The 26,034-nt window shown below is 41.1% G+C and overlaps 2 protein-coding genes across 2 annotated transcripts; both read left to right on the forward strand.

Annotated features, from left to right (window-relative positions):
- Positions 1-10,033: 10,033 nt before the first annotated feature.
- LOC144056485 (keratin, type II cytoskeletal 8-like) lies at positions 10,034-13,813 on the forward strand. Its single transcript, XM_077573352.1, has 9 exons — positions 10,034-10,531; positions 11,393-11,601; positions 11,685-11,745; positions 11,851-11,946; positions 12,033-12,197; positions 12,283-12,408; positions 12,498-12,718; positions 12,806-12,858; positions 12,941-13,813. The coding sequence occupies exons 1-9, from the start codon at positions 10,124-10,126 to the stop codon at positions 13,087-13,089; spliced, it is 1,488 nt and encodes a 495-aa protein (XP_077429478.1). The 5' UTR covers positions 10,034-10,123; the 3' UTR covers positions 13,090-13,813.
- A 7,155-nt stretch (positions 13,814-20,968) lies between these two features.
- On the forward strand, positions 20,969-23,770 carry LOC144056830 (keratin, type II cytoskeletal 8-like). The gene is made up of 9 exons (XM_077573916.1): positions 20,969-21,463; positions 21,861-22,069; positions 22,152-22,212; positions 22,286-22,381; positions 22,468-22,632; positions 22,718-22,843; positions 22,933-23,153; positions 23,236-23,291; positions 23,373-23,770. The coding sequence occupies exons 1-9, from the start codon at positions 21,068-21,070 to the stop codon at positions 23,543-23,545; spliced, it is 1,503 nt and encodes a 500-aa protein (XP_077430042.1). The 5' UTR covers positions 20,969-21,067; the 3' UTR covers positions 23,546-23,770.
- Positions 23,771-26,034: the final 2,264 nt, after the last annotated feature.

Consider the following 26,034-nt stretch of genomic DNA (forward strand, 5'->3'; position numbering starts at 1 on the left):
AGGCCATGCAGCTTTGCAGCCATTTTCTCTTCACACACTCTCATCCTGTTGAGGACCAGTTAATTATTCACTACTATCAAAGTGACGCCCAGGAAGGCTGGAGCTGAACTGGGTGGGGTGAGTCAAGTGACTCAAGTACTCACTTTACTTTCACTTGTTCAAACACGCCAGTTTCTAGTATGCACAAAGCAACCTCCTGTTCTAATTTGCAGTTTTCCATTGTAATTGTTTTCTTTTCTTTTCTTTTTTTTGTTATATTACATTGACATTTGTTGCATTATTTCCTCCAGATGATCAACTACTAAATGTAGTACATGCTTAAAGGGGAAGTCAAACCCAATTTAGTTTTTTGTTTTTACAATAATATGCTCTATGCAGTCCCACTAGTCTAAATATGGTATTCTGATTAAGCAGCAAAATCCGGCCGTTTTCATCCATCTCAGGGGGCGGCCATTTTGCCACTTGCTGCCAACTGAAGATATGGCATCAATGTAACAACCAATCACAGCTCTGCTTCAGAAAACAGGTGAGCTGTGATTGGTTGTTGCCCGAGCCCTGGGCAACTGTGATGCCATCTTCTGTCGACAGCAAGTGGCAACATGGCCGCCCCCCTGGGATGGATAAAAACGTCCGGATTTTGCTTCATAACTCATATTCCACAAATGTAATATTAATCAGAAAGTCATGTTTAGACTAGTGAGGTCACATATAACATATTATTGTCAAGAAATGTTTAAGGTTGACTTCCACTTTAAGAATCAAGCTTGGAATTTTTAGTGCTGATGGTTGTTTAGTGACAAAACAGCGGTTGCTAGGCGACACTGCAATAACATTGAATATCAGTGAGACAAATGATGGGAAAAGAATGTAGCCAGCCTCTTTAGTCATTGTTGCATGTTAGTGTTGTTCCGCCTGAGCTGTACACACATAATCATTAGTAACATTTCTGCTGACTACAAACAAATAGAGAATTCCTGACCATGTGGCTAATTTTAGCAAAAAAAATACCTGTATATGTCAATAATTGTATTTTATTCATCTACAAATAATGCACACATGCACACAAATATTCCTGGTTGTGATACCAAACAGGTTTCAGTGTTGACTGAGAAGCTTTAAGCAGACACACCCTCCACTGCCAGCCTTGTAAAGTTGTACAGTTTTCAGTTGACTGAAGCACAGCTATGCCCCCCCCCCCCCCAAACTGGCGATAGATGTGCAAGTGCATGACTTCCAAGGAGAGCACCTTTGAGTCACTAAGAGGCAAAGGATGGTGCCAAAGGCCTGACTGATAAGTTGGGCGGCGTCCGAACGGAATGCGTGCACTGCTGGTTGGGCAGACCGACCTGCTCAAACAAGTTGGCGGCTTGTGTATTATGAGTGGCCAGTTTGCAGTCCACAGACGGGTCCAAAGACATGAATTAGCAACAGGAATTTGCTGGATTTCAAATGAAATGCTGATATCGATAAATGTGTTGAGGTCATTGTATATGTAGCTGTAGGAGTCCAGAATAAAAAAAAACTGAGGGAAAGTACAAAGAAAGTACAGCAAACACACAGAGGTGGAACCACCCAAGAGGATACTAGAACAGTTGCATCTTCCACCAGTTGGGGGCTCCTTTACCTTGTTTTCCCCCCTCTTCAGTGTTCTCTTAATTAAAATTGTACACTTTGTCTCTTGTCCAAATGTTAACATGTCACTTTGTAATCCATATAAAGGCGAAAACAGATTAAATGAACAATTCATTTGAGAAGAAGAAATATCATCTGTGAAGCAGATTATTCGTTAAAATTATAAAATTGGTGACAGAAACTAATTATAGAGCAGTCTTATTATTTATTTTCTTATTTCAAGCAAATTGATGCACTACAAATCATTGCTAACAGCTATTATTTGTTGTAAATTAATGTATTTTTTAAAATCTTGTTTTCTTTGATGTTAATGAGGAAACAATGTTAAGTAGAGGTGTTCTTATAATAATTTTATAGAGAAGTGCGATTTATAGTCACGATGGAGAGTTGTGTGGGTGAGGTTTTAGGGGGCGCCAAAAAGTTTTCATCTTCCACGGGGGCCGTAACATCAAATTATTAAGAAGCACTGCTGTGGACTAATAACAGCTACTGCATGATGCAAACGCAGGTGTTTGCCAGTTACACAAGCAAGCCCCACATTTCGTTACAACTTTTTTTATTTTTTTAATTGGCTAGACATCTCACAAGATGTCTGCAGAAAAGTGAGTCATCCGGTTTCACTGCAGCTGGTGCCAGAGTTCCCATGCCTGATTTCTTTCACAATTACAGTGCATACTGTACGTGTGTGTGTGTGTGTGCAGGGTAGGGCGGGGTATGTGAGTGTGTCCATGTGTGTGTTGGGGGAGAAGTAGATGCATTGACAAGGTGTTAAAGTCCAGTCCCGTAAGCAGAGTAGATGGAATTGTGTTGGCATGTGAAGTCTGTCGACTTGTCAATTCTGCAAAATGTGTGAAAATACGTTCTGAGTGGCAACTCAGCAATGCAGCTCATTGAGTCGGTTGGAGTTTCAGTGAAAGCCTTTAATGCCACACTCATTAACGTTAACGATCCCGTGGTTCGCATTCATGCAGGTTAACCACATTCTCTGCATTTGGCCTTCGCGAGTTAGTTCCACACAAGACTTGCGGCTTCTGTGTTGTAAGGGTGTGTCCCTTGGCAGGTGGCGAAACGGTGAAGTTTAGATTACTATCCAAACCGGCAACACTCCCTCGTAGACACACCCACATCAGGACACCGACACAGGTATGAAGGGGTGTGTTTGTGAGTCCACTCGTGTTACGTTATGAGTCATATGGTCAATGATTGCGACGATGATTATGACTGAAAAGATTACGGCTTAATAAAATGGCACCGTTGATTTCACTCAATTTCACTAAAGGTGCAATCAAACTTCATTGAATGCACACCTTGCAAGGTTAAAAATCAACATGACTTCATAATGAACAAATAAGGCAAACATGCAGAAATGTACCCCCACCCCCTCACGCCACCCCTGCAGAATTGCTGTCATTAACATGATAAAGTGCGCACAAAAAATATTCCAAATACTTTTGTCACTCCATAATGGGCATGAATTGCATTTGTATAACTTTTAAGTTTTCTATACTGGCATTGCACTACAAATCCTGTCCAACCAGTCACACTTTGCAAGAACAAAATTAAATACTTGACATTTCTCTTTTAAGAGCTTGTTTTCATACTGTAAAAACGTGGGATGTCCATGTGCTTATTACAGTATGTGAATTTGAATAAATTAATTATCCATTTAGGCTGTTACAGTACAGAGAAATATTTTTAGTATCTATGAATATGTTTCAATGCTAAGTATAAGAACAAAGAAATGTCCTCGTATTAGCAAGAATTCACTGTCTCACAAGACGATGGACTACATATAAACAGGTGGACTCTATCACCAGTCAATTAGGTCAACATTATATCATGTAGAAATCATCAGGGAGCTTCTGGAGTCAGCTGGCTGCACTGAGAGAAAAGGTGGTGAATATCTTCACACATCCTCTTTTACAGTTTTCGATTTGTAATGAACAACAACAAAAAAGCTCTAAAATATTGTATAAATTCCTGTCCACTTCACGATTGAGATCCCACTTGTAGGGTATCGATTCAGATTTCCAAAATCAATTCTATTCGAATCACAAAGGCCTGATTTGATTAGACTCACTTTGATTGATTTTCGATTCAGTTCAGGGTTTGTCGCAATACCAATTTTAATTTCATATGGAAGACATTCTCAGAAGTACCAATGCTGCAAAAATAGTATGAACATCTTGCTCTAAATTGGTGCAGTAGTGAAAATATGAATACTTACAGTACATTAATTATTTAACCCAATGCAGTCACATTATTTATGTTTTTTAATTGAATATGTATTACCTGCTAAAAAAAAAGAAAAAGAAATCCAACAACAAGCTGTGTAAATAAAAGTGGCAAAAACACACCATTAACTCATGACATTCACATTCCTGTGACTGTCTCAAAGTTTTTGCACTCATTTCCTGTGGTTGCACAAAAAAAAAAAAAATCTAAGAAGATACACATCTATAAAAATAAATAATTGTAAATAAAAATAAATATATATTTGGAATTGTTTTAGAGTTTAATAAGTCTTTGGTAAATGCATGAAAATATTTTAAAATTCCTGTGCACAGTAAATTTCAAGAAACCAGCAAGATAAAAAAATATTTACGCCTATAAAATTCTATTTTCACATGAATTTATAGGAAAGAGACAGAATTTATGATTTCATGAATCGATATCGGGCTATCAAAAGGAAAACTGATTTGATGAATCAATTTTTTAAACTCTGTGTTTTTTCTACACACAAAAGTCCAATCTTATATCTTTGTGTTTGAAACCTGTAATGTGGCAAAATGTCAAAAAGTACCAGGGGGGCTACTACTTTTGCAAGGCACTCTATGTGCTCAATATGCTCGCTGTGTTTGAGTGCATGCCTCATTTAAGTGCTGCAGTGATAAGTGATGACTTGTGACTACAGAAGAGGTTTCTTGTCATGTTTGCTCAGCAAACATTTGAATTCACACTAACAAGAAACAAATGTAAACTGCCACAAGCAAGCAGCAAAGAGCCTCACGTCGCCTTGAGCCACAGATGCAATAACCATTGACAGCACGTGAACTTGCCAATTTTGTGAATTCTCCATTTCAGGCCTTTGGCTTTGAATGGATTGACACAATTGCTTTGTGTTTTTACAAGCTGCTGATAAGGAACAGGGAGGGAACTGCATTCCACTTTTCAGCCAGCTGATGCTCTATTCTGAACAAGTAAGAGCATCAGTAGAAATAGATCAGAAATGCCTCAATTAAATTACAGTACGTTTGCAGTGTCTAGACCAGGGTGAAAAAATAATTTTATAATAATAATTTTATTTTGAGTTTTGTTTGTTGAATGCAGTTAGTTTTAATTAGTTTTCAGGGTGGGTTAGTTTTAGCTTTTTGAAAATGCTTCATTTTAGTTTAGTTTTTATTAGTTTAAGTTTTGCTTTTTGTGTGTAAAAAATAAAAGAAATAAAGCTACCAAATGCTAAAAAGCTATCAAAAAAAATAGCAATCAGTAATTGGAGAGATGCTGGTGTCCTTGCTAGCTACTGTCAAGGTGCTCTTGGGGAAGGCTCTCTCCCCAGCAAAAAGGGTGCAGTTTTGTTTTTGCACAACTTTCACTCAGAATCAAATCTCTACTTGAATGTGTAAAATCCGTGTGTGAATTTCCCCTCAAGGGATCATAATATGTTGTTGAACAACACTCCAATCTAATTATTTCTACAGCGCTCTTCTCCCATAACTTTTTGGCTTGTCAATATGAAACACTCATTTTCAAGTTGTTTTAGTACCCATTGTTTTTCTTTTTAATTTAATGCAAGGATACCGACTATTTTGTCCCTGTATATGATTCCATAAGCAAACAATTCTCCAGTTTCACCCAGAAAGTCACTAAAGGAACCAAAGGGATTTAAAAGGCATGAGCAATAGTTTTGTATTATTAGCCAAGCAGTTGGGAGGAGTAAGTGTAAGTATGTGATGAGAGGTGAGCGTGCTTGTGTTGTAGTAGTGTCTGGCATTGCAAGGATGACAAAACATTCAGTAATGTGCTTACCTAGGAACACTGTCGTGCAGAGCAGCGCCAGCAAAACACATTTCATCAGCTTATGACCTGTAAATACGACACAATGTGCAACTGAAGAAAATTACAAATTTGACAAACTTGCATAACATGGACATCTGTTTGATCCCCCTCATTTTTGCTACATAAAATAAATACAAAAATACATCTACATTTGTACATTTAAATTCATATTGGAACGTTGTTTAATGGGGGTATAAAAGCCATGTTTCCGACATGTTTAGCAGCTATTTATGCAGACAATCACCATCACAAATGTCAGTCCACATCGTGAGAATTATCGTTTTTCATTAATGTGATTAAGTATGAGGAAGATAAGCCTGCCAAACTGCACCTCAAAGGAATGTCCACACCCACTTTACAAATACTCTACTGCAATGGAACAAAATTGTAGTTTTGCCTGCATTTGTTTGGTTAGGATCAAATAAGAGCAAAATAGGTCATATGATGTTTTTAGTACAATTTCTACATTTGTTTGTTAGTCAAAAAACAAATAGTAACATGCATTTTGTTTTGCGGATAAAATAAGTGCTGTCAGAGGTTGCATTTACATTTGATCTCTTACATTTGGCCACGTTATTTTTTATTTTTTATTTTTACAAGTGGCCTTTACATAATTTCTCTCTAGGTGTATAGTACCTGTACAGTAATTCAAATCATGCTAATGTCTTAGCTTTCTTCAGTTCTCAATATAACTGTTTAAGTCAATTCACATTCAGTAACAAACACATTAGCAGATAGATGCAAAATTACACACAGCACAAACTCTTATCATTCAAGATTGGCGACACATGCCTCTTTTAAACTCGTGCAGCTCACATTCAGTTAACATGAGCAAAAACAGACTTGACCATAACCAGTTAAGACCATCTAGTCAAGTCTACGAGGTTCCCAATAATGAATAATGCCACTGCTAATGCTAATGCTAGCCTTGATCACTCAGCCTGTTTGCTTCTTTTATTTGCTTAAGAACACATATTTTAAAATATGATGGATGGATGTATCACTAGGGGTTGGATGAAGATACTTGAGAGAGTGAAATTTCATAAAATGTCACATGCGCTGCAAAACAAAAGAAGATATGACCGTGCCATTTCCACTAAAGGCATTTTCCTGATTAGTCTAAACAATAAGGGACAAGTTTGAGCTAAGTTTCTGGGTCACCGTTGTGGCTCGGGGGAGAATTTGAAGGATAGTTGTCCTCGACATGACCCGCCCCTACTCTGCCTCCGATTGGCTCATCAGTCCTCATGCTAAAAGTTAGCCTAATCAGTGTAGGTCGGGGGTACCAGCCAATTAGAGGCAGAGGAGGGTAGGCCATGGCTGAACGGTGTACATCGTAGGAGATTTAGAAGTGGGTATACACATTTTTGACTGAAAAAGAAGTGGGTATACTCTGTATACCCGCGTATACCCTGGACTACACCACTGCGTATACCGTACAGTTTATACAGTAGTCTGCTTGTGAGATGGGAGGAGCAAGATGGCCGCTCTGTCGCTTCAACGGCTTGCGTGGGCGTGTATGGGCTATCCGCTTAGTGGAAGGCATTCTCACTATATTATTATTTTACTCATTTTCAGTTGTATTGAGGAATCTCATTTTATTTTAAAAAGTGCCATCCAAGTACCCTGGCTTTGTTTTGGCCAGCATAGAAACCGTCACATTTGTAAAACCTGTACAAGTATTTACAGGAGGCTTTAGCAGCTCTGTCATCCTGGGTTCATGTTGCATTCAGTGCACAATTTCAAACGGACATCCTAAGCACTTCACCACATAAATTTTCTCCAAATAGCGGACAGCTGACATTTGAGCTTTGGGGCAAAGTTCCACACCACGGTAGAAATTAAAGGCATGTGCATGTGAAAAGTTTGGGAAGAATGAAAAAGAATGCAGACCTCTATGTGCAGAGGGAAGAAATAAATGTGGTAAAGGTTTGAGACTGGAAAAACTGGGTGTGGTAACATCAAATGCCAAGACAGGTAGTCGTGCACCTGAAGTGCACTCTTGAGGATGATCCTTTGATTGTTTTCCACGGAGCTAAAGTGTTCCAAATAGACAAGACACAATATACCATAAGCTTGAAACATATGGGGCAACTCCCTGGCACAATTCCTTTGCTACTTGTTGCAACACCTATTTGTGAGAACTTGCCTGAAGGCTTTTAGCTGAAAAGCCATCGCACCGGTATGTTTGTCCTCAGTTTGTAATTCTTCCTGTCCTATGATGACACACTGAGCAGGACACAGTAGACAAGACAAAGATGTATCTTCACAGACAAACGTAAAATTGACTTTTTAGTCTATGCTGGGTCTCTGGAGTGCCTGCCTTATCCATCAACTGTGAAATTACAGTACTGCAGTGCCCCACTGTTATTAAATAGTGGATAAGTATTTAACATCATAAGTTGGGTTTCCATCCATCCATTTCTGTTTAAATTTTCAAGAAATGCTAAAATAAAATTGAATGGAAACGCTACAAATTCGAAAAAGGGCTCAAAATTCGCAATAAAAGGAAACGCTTTGGTTTATCAAGAATTACAAAAGCAAACTCATACGATGTCATCGCATGACGCAGTCGCTTCCTAGTCTTCTTCTTCTTCTTTTAAATTACTGGTGGATCACATCTCTATGGTGTATACCGCTACCTACAGCGGCGGAGTTCCCTCTCAATATTCGCAAAAGAAGAACAGATGAAAATGGGCATAAGTCGCATGTCCGTTTTGTGCATTTTCAGTAAATTGAGTCTGAGTGGTTAGTGGGAGGATGGCATTTACAGTCAGCGTGGCTTCTTTTGCTTATGTTGCTATTCTTGTTGTCAGACCTGAGAACGCACATGTCGCATAGAGAAGGCGGAGCAAGGAAATTATTCTTACTATTTTTTTAGTCTGACAGGTGATAAGTGTGTGAACACGGGGCTTCAAGCTGGCGTGGCCACTTCCGAATATTTTGCTCTTGCAGCACGAAAAATGAACGGATTGGTGATTCCAGCCACCAGAAGCTTTAAACAGATATATTTTCACAGTTCAAAAATATAACAATGCGTTAGCATTACAGATATATTAGACAAAGTAGCATCCATTTTTTTTCTCCGGGTCGTAGAAGTGGTATTTGATTGACAACTGAGCGTGGCATGGCTTCACTCATTCAGCGGACATGCTCGTTGTGTGTGAGAGCAGAAAGAAGGATACCATTTTCCCAATTTTGATACCTCGTTTTATATACTTAGAGATCTTTGTAATCATTCAAATTGTAAACAAGTTGTTAACAACACTTTTCTTTGTGTTGTGTCAAATGTAGAAGACATATTTACACTAGACTTGCCCCGTTTTCACAACAAGCGCATGCGCGTCTGTCTGCAAAAAGAGGGCTGTGTGCAGGTATCATGTAATTAAAAAACAACAACTTTGGTCCACTGGAACGCCCAGCGCGGTGCAATTCCCAAATGTGGTAAATTAGACTTGCCCCAGCATGAAAATGAAGAAGCACCCGTTTTTATGCCGAGCGCCCGGGCACCTGTTTACCAAAATAGGGTATTATGTCATCTTTGAGGGCAAAATCCAGAATAAACTCATCATCAGTCAGTCCCAAAGCGATTCATGGTCAGAACACCGAGTAGGAATTGATCATCTTGTGTCATCAATACTTGTCACAAAGCGACTATGATTGACAAGCTGAGCAGGACATAATACATATGAGTGCTTACGGTGAGATCACAGGGGCTCTTTCATTAAACTGACATTTTACATCTGATTTATTCAGAGTTGGAAACAAGGCCTTGATAAACTACAAACATCCCTGGCATGATTGTACTCTGATTCTTAGTATTTAGATAGCAGGGGAAACACCAAAAGGATGCAGTTTTCTTTCTGCTGACATTAATGCTGAATTCTGATCCATTTTTTTTCAGTGATTCAGTTCCACATGGTTGATTAGGAACATTGTTGTTCACCTTGATTATGAATGAACTTAAGATGGTCGACAATAATCCATTGATCGATCGCTGATCTTGCCGCTGATACAAATTTGATTGACCTTGACACTCTAGTTTTATCCAGTACGCTTTCTACTGCGCACTATGACTTTGTTTCCTTACATAACAACCTTTCCCTCTGCTAACCTCTTTTGCTCCTCTTTCTGAGCCTTTCCCATGTAGGGTGTGTCACAGTTTATCTTCTGACAATCCCTCTTTACCTGTTCTACAGGATTGGCCACTCCTGTTGTTCAGAGCCAGTGGCATGTAGGTTGGGAGGGACGGCGGTTGGCCAGTAAAAGTGAGAGGACAGGTTGTAATAAGGAGGATCCTCCCACATCGGCTCCGCTAAGCCATAAAAGCAAGTCATCCTTTCAGTCAGACACTCAGAGGGACTTGACTCTCCTTTGAAGCCTGCACACCTCCAGTTCTCTGTCCAGCCTTGACAACACCACCAACGACAAAATGTTCAAGAAGTCTTACTCAATTGCAGGCTCAAGCAACCTCCCCAGGAGGTCCGCATCCAGCAGCTACTCCATGAAGAGATCCAGCTACAATCTTGGGTCCTCTGCCGGTGGTTTTGGCGGTTCTAGCATGTATGGCAGTTCTGGTGCTGGAGGCTTAGGCTATAGCAATTCCTATAGCTCTGGCTCAATGCTCGGTGGTGGTGTTTATGGAGGCGGAATGATGGGCGGCGGAATGATGGGCGGCGGAATGATGGGCGGCGGCGCCCAAATCTCCGCAGTCACAGTCAATGCAAGTCTGCTGACCCCCTTGAGTCTGGAAATTGACCCCAGCATCCAGGCTGTTCGCACCCAGGAAAAGGAGCAGATTAAGACCCTCAACAACCGCTTTGCGTCCTTCATTGACAAGGTTGGTTCCATTGACTTCTTTGATTTGCTAGGTAAAAGTAACAAATTTGCTCAGACTATCCGCATGCTGCTCCTGTATGTGTATCTGCAGAACTCAGCCAACCAAATGCTGACAAGTATTTATTTCACTGACTAAGTAGCAGAGCCGTGGGCTTATCTGTGTGGTGTTGTATCCATCAATGAGTAACAGCTTGTAGGATGGGAGGGTTAATAATCAAATAAATAATCAAAGTCTGTTCATTTTCAAGGATTTTCTACTTCATCCAAACTTGATTTCTCAAGGATTCAAAAACCTACATTGTAGCACCACACAGTTGGAGGAATGTAAAGCAGAAACGTTTGCTTATCTTTGACAGTTTTCCTTTTGATATAGTTAGATTATCATCACAAAAGAAAAGTCAGATGAAACAATAACAGCATGAATCATGTGAGAACACAGCTGCTTTGTCTCTCTTGCCTTATCTACCACATCTAGACTTTTTGTAATAGCTGGTGTGACTGTGGCCTTTACTAGATAACAAAGTATAAATAACAGCATCAAAATCTAACTAGGGGTACCACATCATTTAACTTTTCATAACTCAAGTCAGGAGTAGCGCTCATTTGAGTTGTTGGTACAGGGTACCACTGGGATAGTAAGGGGTGTGGCTATTCAGATAGTAGGACAGTCGTGTCGTAAATGTCAGGCACCACCCTTTTTTTTTTTGCTGAGCTACCTCACTGATTAGATTGAGAGATAGAAAAAAAAAACGAACATCAAATTTTAACCTTGACTAAAACTAAACAGATAAAAATCAAATCCAGTAAATATATATATTTTTTAAACATTTGAACAATTTTCTGTGGTGCTGTGTCTTTCCAGGTGCGTTTCCTGGAGCAGCAGAACAAGATGCTGGAGACCAAATGGTCACTCCTGCAGGATCAGACCACAACCCGTTCTAACATCGACGCCATGTTTGAGGCCTACATCGCAAACCTGCGCAGGCAACTTGATGGGCTGGGCAACGAGAAAGTCAAGCTGGAGGGAGAACTGAAGAACATGCAGCTCCAGGTGGAGGACTTCAAGAGAAAGTGAGTGTCGAGTAGATTTGTTCAATGTGGATATTTGATTGCGCACGTGAAGCTGATTGAATGACATGTCCTGCCTTCAATAGGTATGAAGATGAAATCAACAAACGTACAGCTGCAGAGAATGAGTTTGTGGTCTTGAAGAAGGTAGGAATTAATTAATATTTTATTGATTTGGTGGGTTTTTATATCGGGTTGATTCCGGAAACCACTTTGAATATATTTTCATGTATAAAAAAAAAATCTTTCCAGGATGTTGATGCTGCCTACATGAACAAGGTGGAGCTGGAGGCCAAATGTGACGCTCTTCAGGATGAAATCAACTTCCTCAGGGCCGTCTATGAGGCTGTATGTCTGATATTGCTCTTTCTGCATGCCATTGTTTGAACCAGGCCAAAGACTTGATTCTTTTGCTACAATCTGTGGCTCTGCAGGAGCTTCGGGAGCTGCAGTCCCAGATCAAGGACACGTCTGTCATTGTGGAGATGGACAACAGCCGCAACCTGGACATGGATGCCATTGTGGCTGAAGTGCGCGCTCAGTATGAGGACATTGCCAACCGCAGCAAGGCTGATGCGGAGGCCTGGTACAAACAGAAGGTAAGAGCAATGCTGACATTCATTTATGATCCTTTTCCCTATACATCACACATAATTATATATTGTGTTGTATTTTCCCTAACAGTATGAGGAGATGCAGAGCTCTGCCGGTCAGTACGGTGATGACCTTCGCACGACCAAGGCTGAGATCGCTGAGCTGAACCGCATGATTGCCCGTCTTCAGAATGAGATTGAGGCTGTCAAGGCACAGGTAACGAAAACTTCCAGAATAAAGACGTATCCATGAAGACAACATGGTAGAGTTTTTTTTTCACTTGTACTGTACTAACCTTTCCGCAGAGGGCGAGCCTTGAGGCTCAGATTGCAGAGGCAGAGGACCGCGGTGAGATGGCAGTGAAGGATGCCAAGCTCCGCATTAAGGATCTGGAGGAAGCCCTTCAGAGAGCAAAGCAGGACATGGCCCGCCAGGTGCGTGAATACCAGGAGCTGATGAACGTCAAGATGGCCCTGGACATTGAAATCGCCACCTACAGGAAACTGCTGGAAGGAGAGGAGACCAGGTAGGGTCAACATCTAGTAATAGCAAATGATATTTCACCAATTTGTCAATAGTCTGGCTTACTTTATTTAAAATGTGCAACTACTAGACTGCTCTCTGGACCTACTTCCGCAACCATCCATGTGCAGCAGTCCTCAAGCGGTAAGTAATCAATATTCTACCAGCATCACCTATACTTGCTCTTCAGAATCACAAAGCAATCCCAATACTGTTTCTTCCCCAGGATACTCCAGCTCCGCTGGTGGCTATGGTGCCGGCGCCGGCAGCATGTCTACTAGCTACGGCGGCAGCATGTCTGGCGGTTATGGTGGTAGTTCTAGCACCATCAGCAAGCAAACAGTGTCCTCAACCAGCTCCAGAAGATACCTTTAAGAAGGAGAGCAGTCCCTCTTTCCTTTCTGAAAAATTTGAATTGACCAAAATCTGTTTACCCTTTCATGACGCTATACACATACCACATTGGAGCAGGCATGATAATCCAAAAATTAGCAATTTGCCAAATTTTGCTAGCTAAAAAAAACAAAAAACATCTACCAGGTTTTCCAAGACCCACTGGATCCATTTATGTACCACTCAAATGCGACATTCATCATCATTTAAGAGTTTCTGAAAGTAAATGTGGCCTTAAACATGAGGCAGGTCAGTTGCAATGCAAAACGTGTCATATTTCTGCACTGACACATCCAAGAAATTGGACAAGAGAAGCAAAAGAGGCAGGGGCTGTTCAAACAATGCAAGGGAAAGATTTGCATCTCTGCACACAATCGTGAAGAACAGATGCTCAGAAAAGGACAGGGAGACTGCTCCAGTTCTCAATAGAAGACTCCATTTTTAGATTTTTAGATGCCAACACCAGTAAAGAGAGCTGGAGATAATAAGTAGCAATGTTTACAAATAAGATACAAGATTTGCTCAAAGATCAGTGCCTTGATCTCTTTTTGCGGGCTCTGTCAAATCATTCCCTTCTTTGTTTAACATTTCCTTGCCTTGTTGCTTCACTTACGTTGAAACCAGATTTATTTTGGAAAGACCCTCTTAGCAACATGATTGATGACAGTTGCAACAAATAACATCGCCAATAAATCTGAGTACCCGATCACTTCCGTCTGTCTTGTTTTTGCACGAGAAATGACTTCCAAGGAGTGCACAGCATGGTAGGAAATACACAAGAGTGCAGTCCTGCTCCAGTTTTGTACAGAAACACCTGCTATTGACTGATTCCACATTTTGCATTCTCCCTTGATGTACCAATATACAATCCATATCCATTTATATTTACAGTTACATTGTTTTAAATCTTAACTATCTACTGCATTACAGTATTTACAAGTATTTTCAATGGGCAATTGAAAGGCGACATCCTGCAAGCTACATAAAGTTTAGGAAAGCTCTTGCGCTGCTCGCTGATTTAATTTTATAAAGGCAGTTCACTACTCGCAGGTGAGACTTGAATAAAATCACTTAACTTGACATCAGACAACAGAACAATAATCTGGACAGCATTCAGAACAAGGTTGAAATCACAAGTTACCTCAAACCCGTAATTAGACAGGTACGTGTCTATACACGCAGAGTTGAGCTATTTCCTTCATGTTTTATTAATAGGTTCATCATCTTTACCTGAGGCTGAATGTTGCAGGTATTCATTGGTTTATGGAATTTAAAATAGATTGACTTAAAATAACTCTTGTCGAGGCTCATGCCAAATACTACAAATATGATCCCTAGCTTCCTTCTGCCTTGTGCTGGATGATGACACATGTCGAATGAGAAAACCTTTCCTCTTGGTGTTAAACACGCGGTTTTACATGCCCAAGCAAATTCATTGATGAACACCCATTCATCAACGGGGCCAAAAAAATCAGCCCTGAAAACAAGCCAAACATCATTATTTAGCAATATGGAACGAGTCAATGGATCGATAAGTATTGAGTAAGTTTGAGCACAATTAATGCAAAATACTGCAGATTTATAGCGTGATCTGTTCACAAACAGCTACTGGTCACCATTGTGGCTGTACCTGTCAGTACTTTACTGCACTCAAGAAAACGGAACTATTGCATTAAATCGCTCAAACTTTGAGTAGATGTCACAAATCTATCTTAACAAGTTTAAGATGTCTATGATGCCCTAAAAAAGTAAGACAAACACAGTGAAACCTCTGAAGTTGACCACAATATGTGATGCTGGTTGACTTCCAAGTCGTTCTTGTTAAAAAAAAGAAGAAAAAAGATTGTGACAAAGTGAAATCATTTTTTTCCATGCCCAACAGGTCAACATCATGATTTCCGTTTGTCAACTGTGGCTGTCGCTTTAATATCATGCACGTACTCGCACGCGCACCATGAACGAGCCTGACACAGATGCTGCAGTTGCACTTTGGGCCAGAGGTGGCAGTCGCGAGTAAAAAAAAAGTGACACACTGCACAAAGATTCTTTAAAAAAAAACTTTAAAAAAACTCTCACGTGAAAAGTTTGGAGACGCTAATCGTTGTAATGACCTTCTTGGTGGAAGTGGTGATAAGGTCATTTTGTAAACATCAAATAAGAACATGCCAAACACATGTTGCCAGAATCAGTGGCTGTCTATAATGATCGACTTGAAGACTGATGACTGCATGAATGTTGATTGAGATCCCAACCAATGAACCAACGATATACTGTTTTTGTTTTGACATTTAGAGACAATGATAGAAGATGATATGAAGTTGACAATTTTCAGCTTTTAAATACTATTGTACACTGGAAGCCGATGAGAAGCTACTACAGGGCTCAAGGGATTTCTCATTCTTTTCCACACAGAAGCACTTGTGCAGCAGCATTCAAGACAAGCTGGAGAACTTGTTTCTCTACATTGATGAGCAACAAGGAATTTAAGAATTTAGCGGGGTTACGTAAGTAACAGAAGGCTATTCTTGATGTTTGGGGGTTGATGGACATGACTTCAAACAGAATTACAGATTCGTAACTAGGATCACATATAGACTGGGTTGTTGACTTGGTTGTTGTGGTGTGTGTTGTCACAGGGGAGGTTGCAGGACAGGGGTGTGTCAATACCATCCATTTTGCACTCCCACTTTCAAATCTGAATGCATTCCTCATGGTGAGACACACCTAATGTTGAACTCACAGGGATATTCTGAAGACGAGCGTTTTCACTGTGAAGTTCGCGAGGGAAAGGTCATCTGAAGCTTCTCTTATTAGTCCTAATGATGCAGATTAAATGTTGCATGCAACTTGCATATCTAAGTTGGTGAAATGAGATACAGTGGACAATACCACATGCCTACGGAAGGCCAAAAGGATTACTGATGTTCAGGTATCTAAATCATGTCAACATGGACTGTGCAGCATCTTACATCGCATTAGATTGTCTTCCTGCAAAGTGGCCTTGGCGTTCTTTTGGAGTCGCCTGACCTCTTTGCCTCCTGGCTTAGGTGTGGTGCATTTTACCGACACTAGAAATACCTTCATCATCGAAAATGAGTGATGATGATGATGATGGCGACCAAGTGATACCCCATAAAAATACTGTCACGAACATTCTTTGCATTTTATGATCCTACTGAAGACAGATGACTCAATAACGGCTCATGAAGGCACTAGACAAAAGAATAGACTAATTGTGTTGGGTTGCAAAAAAAGTGACTGACATTTCTCAGATCCAGCAAATAAGATTCTATTGACCTGTGAGATGACCCCCTCCCCCCAAAGTTGTGATAAACAGTTACCATAAAAAACTTTTTATTTTTCTTTATATTTTGTGACAATAAGAGAGTGGATGTCTGCATTTGTTTGTGAGGAGGGAGTCAATATCAGGAGCTGATCAATGACAAGTACTGTAATCACCACCTACTTGAGACCAATAGGATTAATATTCAATAATGTCAAATGATATTTCATAGCTGTATCTTTAGTCTGAATCGTGCATTTATCGTCCGAACTCGCCAACGTAACCATCCATGTGAAGCAGTCGTCAACGGATTGTAATTTTTCAATCTTCTACAGTCATGTGCAGTGCGCGCACTTTCAAATAAAAAACTGACACAATTATTCTTTCTTCTGATTCCAGGTGGAAACAGTGAGTGGTTGATGGGATGCATGTCACACATCTAACTTGGCAAACTGAGATAGCGTACAGAATTTCACACAGCAATGATAGGCTGACAGCATTAATCATAAGCACGCACGGATTTTGAAAAATGATCTCCTTTGCTAACGCACACAGCACATAAGGATAGCTCCTACATCAACATGTGAGGACAAACGCTAAACGTTGCCAGCTGAATGTTTAAGCGGCATGAAATTTCACGGCCCTCTGTCACTTGTTTAAACACAAATTGTTTCTTGCTGTGTTAACCCGACGATGCCAAAACACAAAGTCTGCATTATGAGACCTTGTCAAATGTTCCTGCTAATTTTTAAAAACGGATTATTAGTGCCGTCACTAACAACTTCTTTTTTTAAATCAAGTATTCGATTGATTATTCCATTGATTAATCACCCACCCAAAAATTATTATTATTTTAAATTTTTATTTTAAGTCCACTAAGATTGAACGTGAGTTGAATTAAGTGGATATCAATACTCATTGTTCCTTATCTTCTGTACACATATGCACATATTACACCAACACCAAAGAAATTAGCCTAACCTTTTTCTTTTCTTTTTTTTTCTGGAGAGCTCAGTATTGTTCATTCTGTAATTTTACCGATTTGACATGTCATCATCATCGGTCTCTCTCTTTTTTAATTAAAAAAAATAAATAAAAATTAATTAAAAAAATATATATATATACAGACGCTCCCCAACTTACGAACGAGTTACGTTCCGAGCGATCGTTCGTAAGGTGAATTTGTTCGTAAGTTGCTTCAGTGCTATACAGTGAGGAAAATAAGTATTTCACCCCCTGGTGATTTTGTGAGTTTGACCCTTTACAAAGAAAGGAACGGTGTATAATTTTCATGGTAGGTTCATCTTAACAGTGAGAGACAGAATATTAAAAAAAATCCCAGGAAATCACAATATATTAATTTTAAACATTTATTTGTCTTTTATTGAGGAAAATAAGTATTTCACCCCCTAGCAAAACATGACTCAGTACTTGGTGGAGAAACCCTTGTTGGCAAGCACAGCGGTCAGACGTTTCTTGTAGTTGGTCACCAAGTTTGTCCAGATGTGCTTCTTCTTGAGCCACTCCTTTGTTGCCTTTGCTGTATGTTTTGGGTCATTGTCATGCTGAAACACCCATCCACGACACATTTTCAATATCCTGGCTGAGGGAAGGAGGTTCTCACCCAAGATTTCCCGGTACATGGCCCCATTCATCCTCCCCTCGATCCGGTGAAGTTGTCCTGTACCCTTAGCAGAGAAACAGCCCCAAAACATAATGTTTCCACCACCATGCTTGACGGTGGGGATGGTGTTCTTGGGGTCAAAGTCAGCTTTTTTCGCCCTCCAAACACGGCGAGTCGAGTTGATGCCAAAGAGCTCGATTTTAGTCTCATCTGACCACAGCATTTTCTCCCAAGCCTTCTCTGAATCATCCAGGTGCTCATTGGCAAACTTCAGACGGGCCTGTACATGTGCCTTCTTGAGCAGGGGGACCTTGCGGGCACTACAGGATTTCAATCCATTACGGCGTAGTGTGTTACCAATGGTCATCTTGGTGACTGTGGTCCCAGCTGCCTTGATATCATCAACAAGCTCCTGCCGTGTAGTTCTGGGTTGTTTCCTCACCTTTCTCATGATCCGGTTCACTCCACGAGGTGAGATCTTGCGTGGAGCACCAGACCGAGGGAGATTGATGGTCAATTGGTGTGTCTTCCATTTTCTAACTATCGCACCAACAGTTGACTCCTTTTCACCCAGCTGCTTGCTAATGGTCTTGTAGCCCATTCCAGCCTTGTGCAGGTCTACAATCTTGTCCCTGACGTCCTTAGACAGCTCTTTGGTCTTGCCCATTGTGGAGAGGTTGGAATCTGATGCATTGATTGATTCTGTGAACAGGTGTGTTTTTATACAGGTAACGGGAACTTAATTAGGAATACCAATTAAGTAAGAGGACTAATGTGTGTGCCTCCTGGTCACATGACCGGTCTGTGGGAGCCAGAATTCTTGCTGGTTGGTAGGGGGTGAAATACTTATTTTCCTCAATAAAAGACAAATAAATGTTTAAAATTAATATAATGTGATTTCCTGGGATTTTTTTAAATATTCTGTCACTCACTGTTAAGATGAACCTACCATGAAAATTATAGACCGTTCCTTTCTTTGTAAAGGGTCAAACTCACAAAATCACCAGGGGGTGAAATACTTATTTTCCTCACTGTATTTTGTATTATAATTTATGTTTAAAGAGAATACGTACAGTACTGTACTACGTATGTTAGAGAGAGAGAGCGAGAGACACACACAGTATGTACATGTACGTAATAAGATAAATAAAATGAAGTTTAACTTACTTTTGGAAGATGTACTCGATGCTTAAGGATTTGATGGAGGAGGAGGAAGAGGAGGATTTTATATCATGAGAGGTTCTTCGTCGTCGCTGGAATGGGCTTCAAAAGTTACTTCCTCCTCCGTAACTTCAATGTAGGAAGAAGTTGAGGGTCGCGGAGAAGAAGATGAGGGTTGATGAGTATCTTCCTTGGAGGATTTACTAGAAACTGGCCGAAAGAAGCGATCTAACGACGATTGCACAGTTTTCTTCTTTTTTCATCATAAATGATGCGGTAGCACTGTATGGCATCATTCAATTGATTTACAACCTTTGTGCAACGTTCAATATTTGGGTCTTGCTGCTCGAAGAGTGCGATGGCTTTATCTATGAGCGACAGGCGTTTCTTCTTCTTCCTCCTCATCGACACGTTGCTGAGCCTCCAATGCTGGGTGAGATCTCACAGCGCCAAGCGTCGGTATTAGCGGCGGAAAAAAGCACTACAGTACTCGGAAAAAGGTGCGCAATAAAAAATCTAACTTACAGCATCTCTTTCTGAACATTTTTTGACATGCGCACATGCGCGCAGACATGTTCGTATGTACCGTTGTTCGTAACTCGAATGTTCGTAAGTAGGGGAGCGTCTGTATTTTGTATGTGCATGTGCGTGTGTGTGTGCATGTGTGTGAGTATGTATTCATTAATTCACCTAAAACCTATTAAAAAATCCCATACCGTTCACCTAAACCGAACACTTCCAGCCAGAGCCGTGAGGCCGTCAGGAGACCCGAGGAAGGACCAAAGAAAAGAAAGGAAAGCAAGCAAGGAAATTAGCCTAACCTAAACGGTTAACAATCGTGATTAGCCCCAAATAAACTCGAATCACTTACTTATTGACCTTAGGAAGCATCTTAGAAGTGTTTTGGTGAAGGCCGGTCGGAGTCCGTCAGCAATAAGTGTCCGTGCAGAAACACAAAATAATTTTTTAAGGCAACTTCGATTGCCGCAAATATGTCTTTTTTTCCCTCTTAAAATAGCTTAAACGCATGCATTTTTGTGTCGACCAGTTTTTGTGGTCGACCCAATCGACTTGGTCAACTTTTTTGCTCAGCTCTACTTATTATATAGCCTACTAAACTGAGAAGTCAAAGTTAAAACAATGCAGCTCCTTAACATTGGGTAAGCTTTTGAGTTTTGTTGATTCATTGATCTGGGTGCTCTTAGCCTCTTACCTCTGTGATACTTATACACGGACCTAGTTGCCAGTGAATCCTTTTAAGCTCTCTGGTCACTAAACTAGCTCATCCACCAGACCGCTCATTGAAAGTGGTCCAGCTTGTCAACCAGGCTTTCCTCTGGCGTGGCTTGGTTTCTTTGCCCCCTGGCTGAGGTGTGGTGCATTGCATCAAAACTAGAAACTTGCACACTCACCAGTGAGCCCAGTAAATAACAGACATTCGCTGCATTCTGTCATGCAGATGAAGTGTAAATAATAACATGTGATTGATCATTTCTTGAATCCAGCTGATCTAATACTTTTTGCATCCATAGTGATGTTCCAACTATTGAAAGGTGATACGCAGCCAACTTGAAAACTTTCTATTAGGACATTTTCTTAAAAGGAAGGCGTGTCTTTGTTTATTGAAGCACATTTTTACGTGTGTTCAGGACTGGAAAGTCCTGTTGTTCAGCGCTACAGGCATGTGGGGTGGGAGGGAGTCAGGTTGGCCAGTAAAAGTGAGATGACAGGTTGTAATTGGGAGGGTCTTCACTTCACCCCCCCCTCAGCTCAGCTTGGCCATAAAAGCAAGCAGACCTTGCACTCTGTCACTCAGAGGGACTAGACTCTCCTTTGAAGCCTGCACATCTTCAGTTCTCTGCTACCCCCTTGACCACCTCAACAACTCCAACATGATTTCCAGGAAATCCTACTCAGTCTCAGGCTCCAGCGGAAGCTCCAGGAGATCCTTTGCGGGGCCCCAAGCCGGCTTCAGAACAAGCTACACTATTGGTTCCTCTGCTGGTGGTTTTGGTGCTGGTGGTGGCCTTAGTGCTGGTGGTTTTGGTGCTGGCGGCTTTGGTGCTGGTGGTGGTTATAGTTCTTCTATGAGCTCTAGCTCAATGGTTGGTGGTGGTTTTGGAAGTGGAGGCGGCTTTGTGGCTCCACCAATCACCGCAGTCACAATCAACAAGAGCCTGCTGACCCCTCTGAGTCTGGATATTGACCCCAGCATCCAGGCTGTCCGCACCCAAGAAAAGGATCAGATCAAGACCCTCAATAATCGCTTTGCTTCGTTTATTGACAAGGTTGGAAATTAGTATTTGTATTTGTCTTGATTTATTCTGAACTACTGTTTTTACTGAAAGACTCATTCTATTTTATTTGAGTCATTTTCAGGCTACAATTAGGATTGGGACTTTGTGAATCTGTATTCTTCTTGTGTTTATCTGGTTGAAGCATGTGACATAAATTTCCTCACAGCTCAAAATCTTGAGCAGTGTTGCAAGAGTAGGGTGTGGCTATTCACATGGGGAGGCTGAATTCACAGCCACGGTGGTAAAAGTGGAGCCTTCAAAAATTAATGGGTCATGTTAAACCAAACACAAATACACAATTTGAAACATCGTCCCTTGAAATAAAAGCAAGTTAATTCATAATGTAACTTTAAAAATAAGCACTAACTTGTGTGCGGTGTCTTTCCAGGTGCGTTTCCTGGAGCAGCAGAACAAGATGCTGGAGACCAAATGGTCACTCCTGCAGGAGCAGACCACAACCCGTTCCAACATCGACGCCATGTTTGAGGCCTACATCGCAAACCTGCGCAGGCAACTCGATGGGCTGGGCAACGAGAAAGCCAAGCTGGAGGGAGAACTGAAGAACATGCAGTTCCAGGTGGAGGATTTCAAAACAAAGTGAGTATTGACAGGATTGGTTGAATTTAAATTTGAGACAAGCTTGGGATGATGTGGTGTTTAATGTCTTGTGTTCCAATAGGTATGAAAATGAAATCAACAAACGCACAGCTGCAGAGAATGAGTTTGTCATCTTGAAAAAGGTAAAATTAGATGGTAGTTAAGTTTAAATACTGTATTTAACTGTTCCCTGAGCGCTATTTTGGATCTTTCCAGGATGTTGATGCTGCCTACATGAACAAGGTGGAGCTGGAGGCCAAAGCTGATGCTCTTCAGGATGAAATCAACTTCCTCAGAGCTGTCTATGAGGCTGTACGTACAATTGCCTAATCATTGCAATTGGCGTGCTTATGTTGGTCAAAGATTTGACTCTGTTGCAACAATCCGTGGCTCTGCAGGAGCTTCGGGAGCTGCAGTCCCAGATCAAGGACACGTCTGTCATTGTGGAGATGGACAACAGCCGCAACCTGGACATGGATGCCATTGTGGCTGAAGTGCGCGCTCAGTATGAGGACATTGCCAACCGCAGCAAGGCTGATGCGGAGGCCTGGTACAAACAGAAGGTAAGAGCAATGCTGACATTCATTTATGATCCTTTTCCCTATACATCACACATAATTATATATTGTGTTGTATTTTCCCTAACAGTATGAGGAGATGCAGAGCTCTGCCGGTCAGTACGGTGATGACCTTCGCACGACCAAGGCTGAGATCGCTGAGCTGAACCGCATGATTGCCCGTCTTCAGAATGAGATTGAGGCTGTCAAGGCACAGGTAACGAAAACTTCCAGAATAAAGACGTATCCATGAAGACAACATGGTAGAGTTTTTTTTTCACTTGTACTGTACTAACCTTTCCGCAGAGGGCGAGCCTTGAGGCTCAGATTGCAGAGGCAGAGGACCGCGGTGAGATGGCAGTGAAGGATGCCAAGCTCCGCATTAAGGATCTGGAGGAAGCCCTTCAGAGAGCAAAGCAGGACATGGCCCGCCAGGTGCGTGAATACCAGGAGCTGATGAACGTCAAGATGGCCCTGGACATTGAAATCGCCACCTACAGGAAACTGCTGGAAGGAGAGGAGACCAGGTAGAATATGAAGTGATACTTCTTAGATGTATCATGAGCCTGAATCGTGCATTTATTAACTCAATCCTTGTGCCATTATTAGACTGGCTGCTGGACCCTCCAGCGCAACTATTCACGTGCAGCAATCTTCAGGCGGTGGTAAGTTGTCCTCTCTTCTACAGTGCTCACACTTCAAACTCACGAACAAACAGATTCAAACATTACTTTCTTCTGTTTCAGGATTCTCCAGCTCCAGCTCGGCTGGCGGGTTTGGTTTCGGTGGCGGCAGCATGGCTGGCGGTTACGGCGGCAGCAGCATGGCTGGCGGTTACGGTGGAAGCAGCATGGCTGGCGGTGGTTACAGTAGTAGTGTCACAAAGTCCAGTGTGTCCAGTTCCAGAAGATACCTTTAAGAACGAGAACAGTCCCTCTCGCCTTCAGTGTGCTATCAAATATCAATGAATAGGCAAAAAGTTCCGGTTACACAGTCACCAGTTGTGCCTCAGAATCGCTGGGTGTATTTATACAGTGCCGTTCATCATCGCTGAAGAGTTTCTAAAACTGTTCAGAAAGACCCTCACAGAAATACCATATGCGTGATGACTGCTGAAAAAGTAATAAATACATCTGAACACACAGTTCACTTGTTTTTGTTTTTCCTTTTTGTGTACTGCCTTCATGCTTGCTGCAAACACAAATTCACACAAAGTGTTGTCTGTGAGATCTGAGCCAGGGTGGTGTCTTTGATGGATGGCGAATGCAAGCAGAGACAGAGTGTCTTTCCACAGAGGTTCGACACTGAACCATTCTGCTAGAAGGAATTGATAGATGTTCAGGCTCATGATAAACTTTGTAGACTAAATTCATGTTAACAGTGGTGATTATGGATAACCGGAGAACAGCTGGGCAGTCCTGATAAGACCGACTCTCGTCTTTGTCTCTATGTCCTTTGTGCCCTTTAAACAGTCACAAGTGGTTAATGTCGATACTCAGAGCATGTTATAAATTGTTAGGTCACGGGCCTCCTTATGCATGCCTGCCTTGGACAAAATACCATCATTGAGGCATTTGCCAAGTGTTGCTATCATTAATGGTAAAATGCTAAAATGGCAAAATAAGCACTATTTGGTGCTGCAATGGAAGGATTTGTCCAACAATCTCAATAAGCAAGCTCCTAATGAAATGTTATGTTCTTGTTATGAGGTTTAGGTATTGCTTATGACAACATATTGCTGCCTTGCTTGGTATAAATGAGATGAATGAGTCGTGATCCTATCAGATAATAAATATGTTCAAATGGAAGAATGGGTAATTGTTGAGGGTTTGGCCCTCTTCACGTTTGAGACATTCAAGAGCTCTACCAGGTGCGGCTTCTTATTTCAGAGGCAGATTTGTGTCGTTTGTGGTCTGCTGAATTTTCTATTGCGGTAACAAATTGCTTGTTTAGCTTCTCTGAACAAAGGACAAATATGGGAGCGTGACAGCGTTCAGTGAAAGGTGTATGAAGTATGTTAGCTAACATTAACACACACACACACACACACACTCTATGAACTTTTTTAGATATTGGGACTTTTCTAATGCACACTGGAGGTGGTCCAATTCTCTGTAATGCAGTTTACTTCATCTGGACTTTTTAAACCGCAGACCTCTAAAGACAAACATCTGTATTTACACCTCGGCTTAGGCATAACATTCCATGCAGACTCTCTCTTAAGACGTAAATCAATGCAGGTTTTGTAAGCACCTATTATTTTGTCTTGCTCAGCAGTGAAGGGAATGTTTCAAATAGCTAAAAGTTCACTTGTTATTATGTGTCTTTGCCTCTCCCTATACTTCTTAACATAACCGCTCGTCAGAATCTGTCACTGCTCTGCCATGTAACAAAAGAAAACCAGTTTGTCTTGTTTGCAAAAGTTTGGCCTGTGTCCATATGCATAAATCACCCCATTCACTGCATGTTACTACTTTATCGCATGATCCCACTAAAATATAAAGTAACTAATATGCCTCCTTTGATGGGTTCAGATTATATCCGCAAACAGATCTAAAAGGAGTAGTAAAACATAAACCATGTCATGCTGTTCAGTTTATGTGAGCCTCGCTGGATGTCGACTCAGCCAAGACGTTGATTGACGGTCAAAATGAAAAATCTTTCAAGAAAACTACTACTGTGCTGTCACAGCAAGTTCAAATATTCGCTACACCACCCTCTGTTAAGATCATGCTGGTTTTATCCATCTTTATTGAAAACTACTGGAGGGGAAAATGATAGTGTGTCACAGGGAGGGAGGCGTTAGCAGTGGATGGGGCAGTAAAGCGCCTCTGACAGCTCGATGAGTTAAGGGCATGCATCAGCGAGAACAATGATCGAGCTTAGAGAGGAAAAAAAGGTGCTTAACCCAATCAGATCAGCTATGTATGCATAGGAGCAAAAGGTAGGCATAATATTATTACTGCGATCTTTACAGTGTATACGGTATATTATTCTACATGGACAAAAGTACTAAGTCGTACAGGAAGGTGGGTGGAGTTTTGCCTTTTGCAGATAAGACATTTCTGACAAGGTGTTGGAGGCAGAGGGCCTGGCTCATAGTCGCTATGTAAACCTGTGACCACACAAGCATATAATTCTCCTTGCAAGTTCAAGTGGTTTTCTACGGAATCGACTTTTTCTGTGTTTCTATACAGAGTTGCTTGGAATGCCTGCCCAGGCCTCAAGTGTGAAATTAAATAATCAATTAAATATTGAGTTATTTGCCTATTTGTTAAAATAAGAGCAAGTGGTCCTTGCACAATATAATATAATTAGATAATTAACATAACTCTCTGGTTTTCAACACACATTCAGCTCTGCATCTGCTAGTAGAAGCAAGCTGACAAAAGCAGGACTTGCACATTA

The sequence above is a fragment of the Vanacampus margaritifer genome, chromosome 8, assembly GCF_051991255.1.
Source record: "Vanacampus margaritifer isolate UIUO_Vmar chromosome 8, RoL_Vmar_1.0, whole genome shotgun sequence".
Lineage (NCBI taxonomy): Eukaryota > Metazoa > Chordata > Actinopteri > Syngnathiformes > Syngnathidae > Vanacampus > Vanacampus margaritifer.

Bases quoted from the DNA above. Each gene is read 5' to 3' on its own strand.
- LOC144056830 (XM_077573916.1), top strand. From the start codon at position 21,068: ATGATTTCCAGGAAATCCTACTCAGTCTCAGGCTCCAGCGGAAGCTCC. The intron at 22,844-22,932 runs GTAACGAAAACT...ACCTTTCCGCAG, and splicing joins TTGAGGCTGTCAAGGCACAG to AGGGCGAGCCTTGAGGCTCA. The intron at 23,154-23,235 runs GTAGAATATGAA...TGCCATTATTAG, and splicing joins CTGGAAGGAGAGGAGACCAG to ACTGGCTGCTGGACCCTCCA.
- LOC144056485 (XM_077573352.1), top strand. From the start codon at position 10,124: ATGTTCAAGAAGTCTTACTCAATTGCAGGCTCAAGCAACCTCCCCAGG. The intron at 11,602-11,684 runs GTGAGTGTCGAG...TGCCTTCAATAG, and splicing joins GTGGAGGACTTCAAGAGAAA to GTATGAAGATGAAATCAACA. The intron at 12,409-12,497 runs GTAACGAAAACT...ACCTTTCCGCAG, and splicing joins TTGAGGCTGTCAAGGCACAG to AGGGCGAGCCTTGAGGCTCA.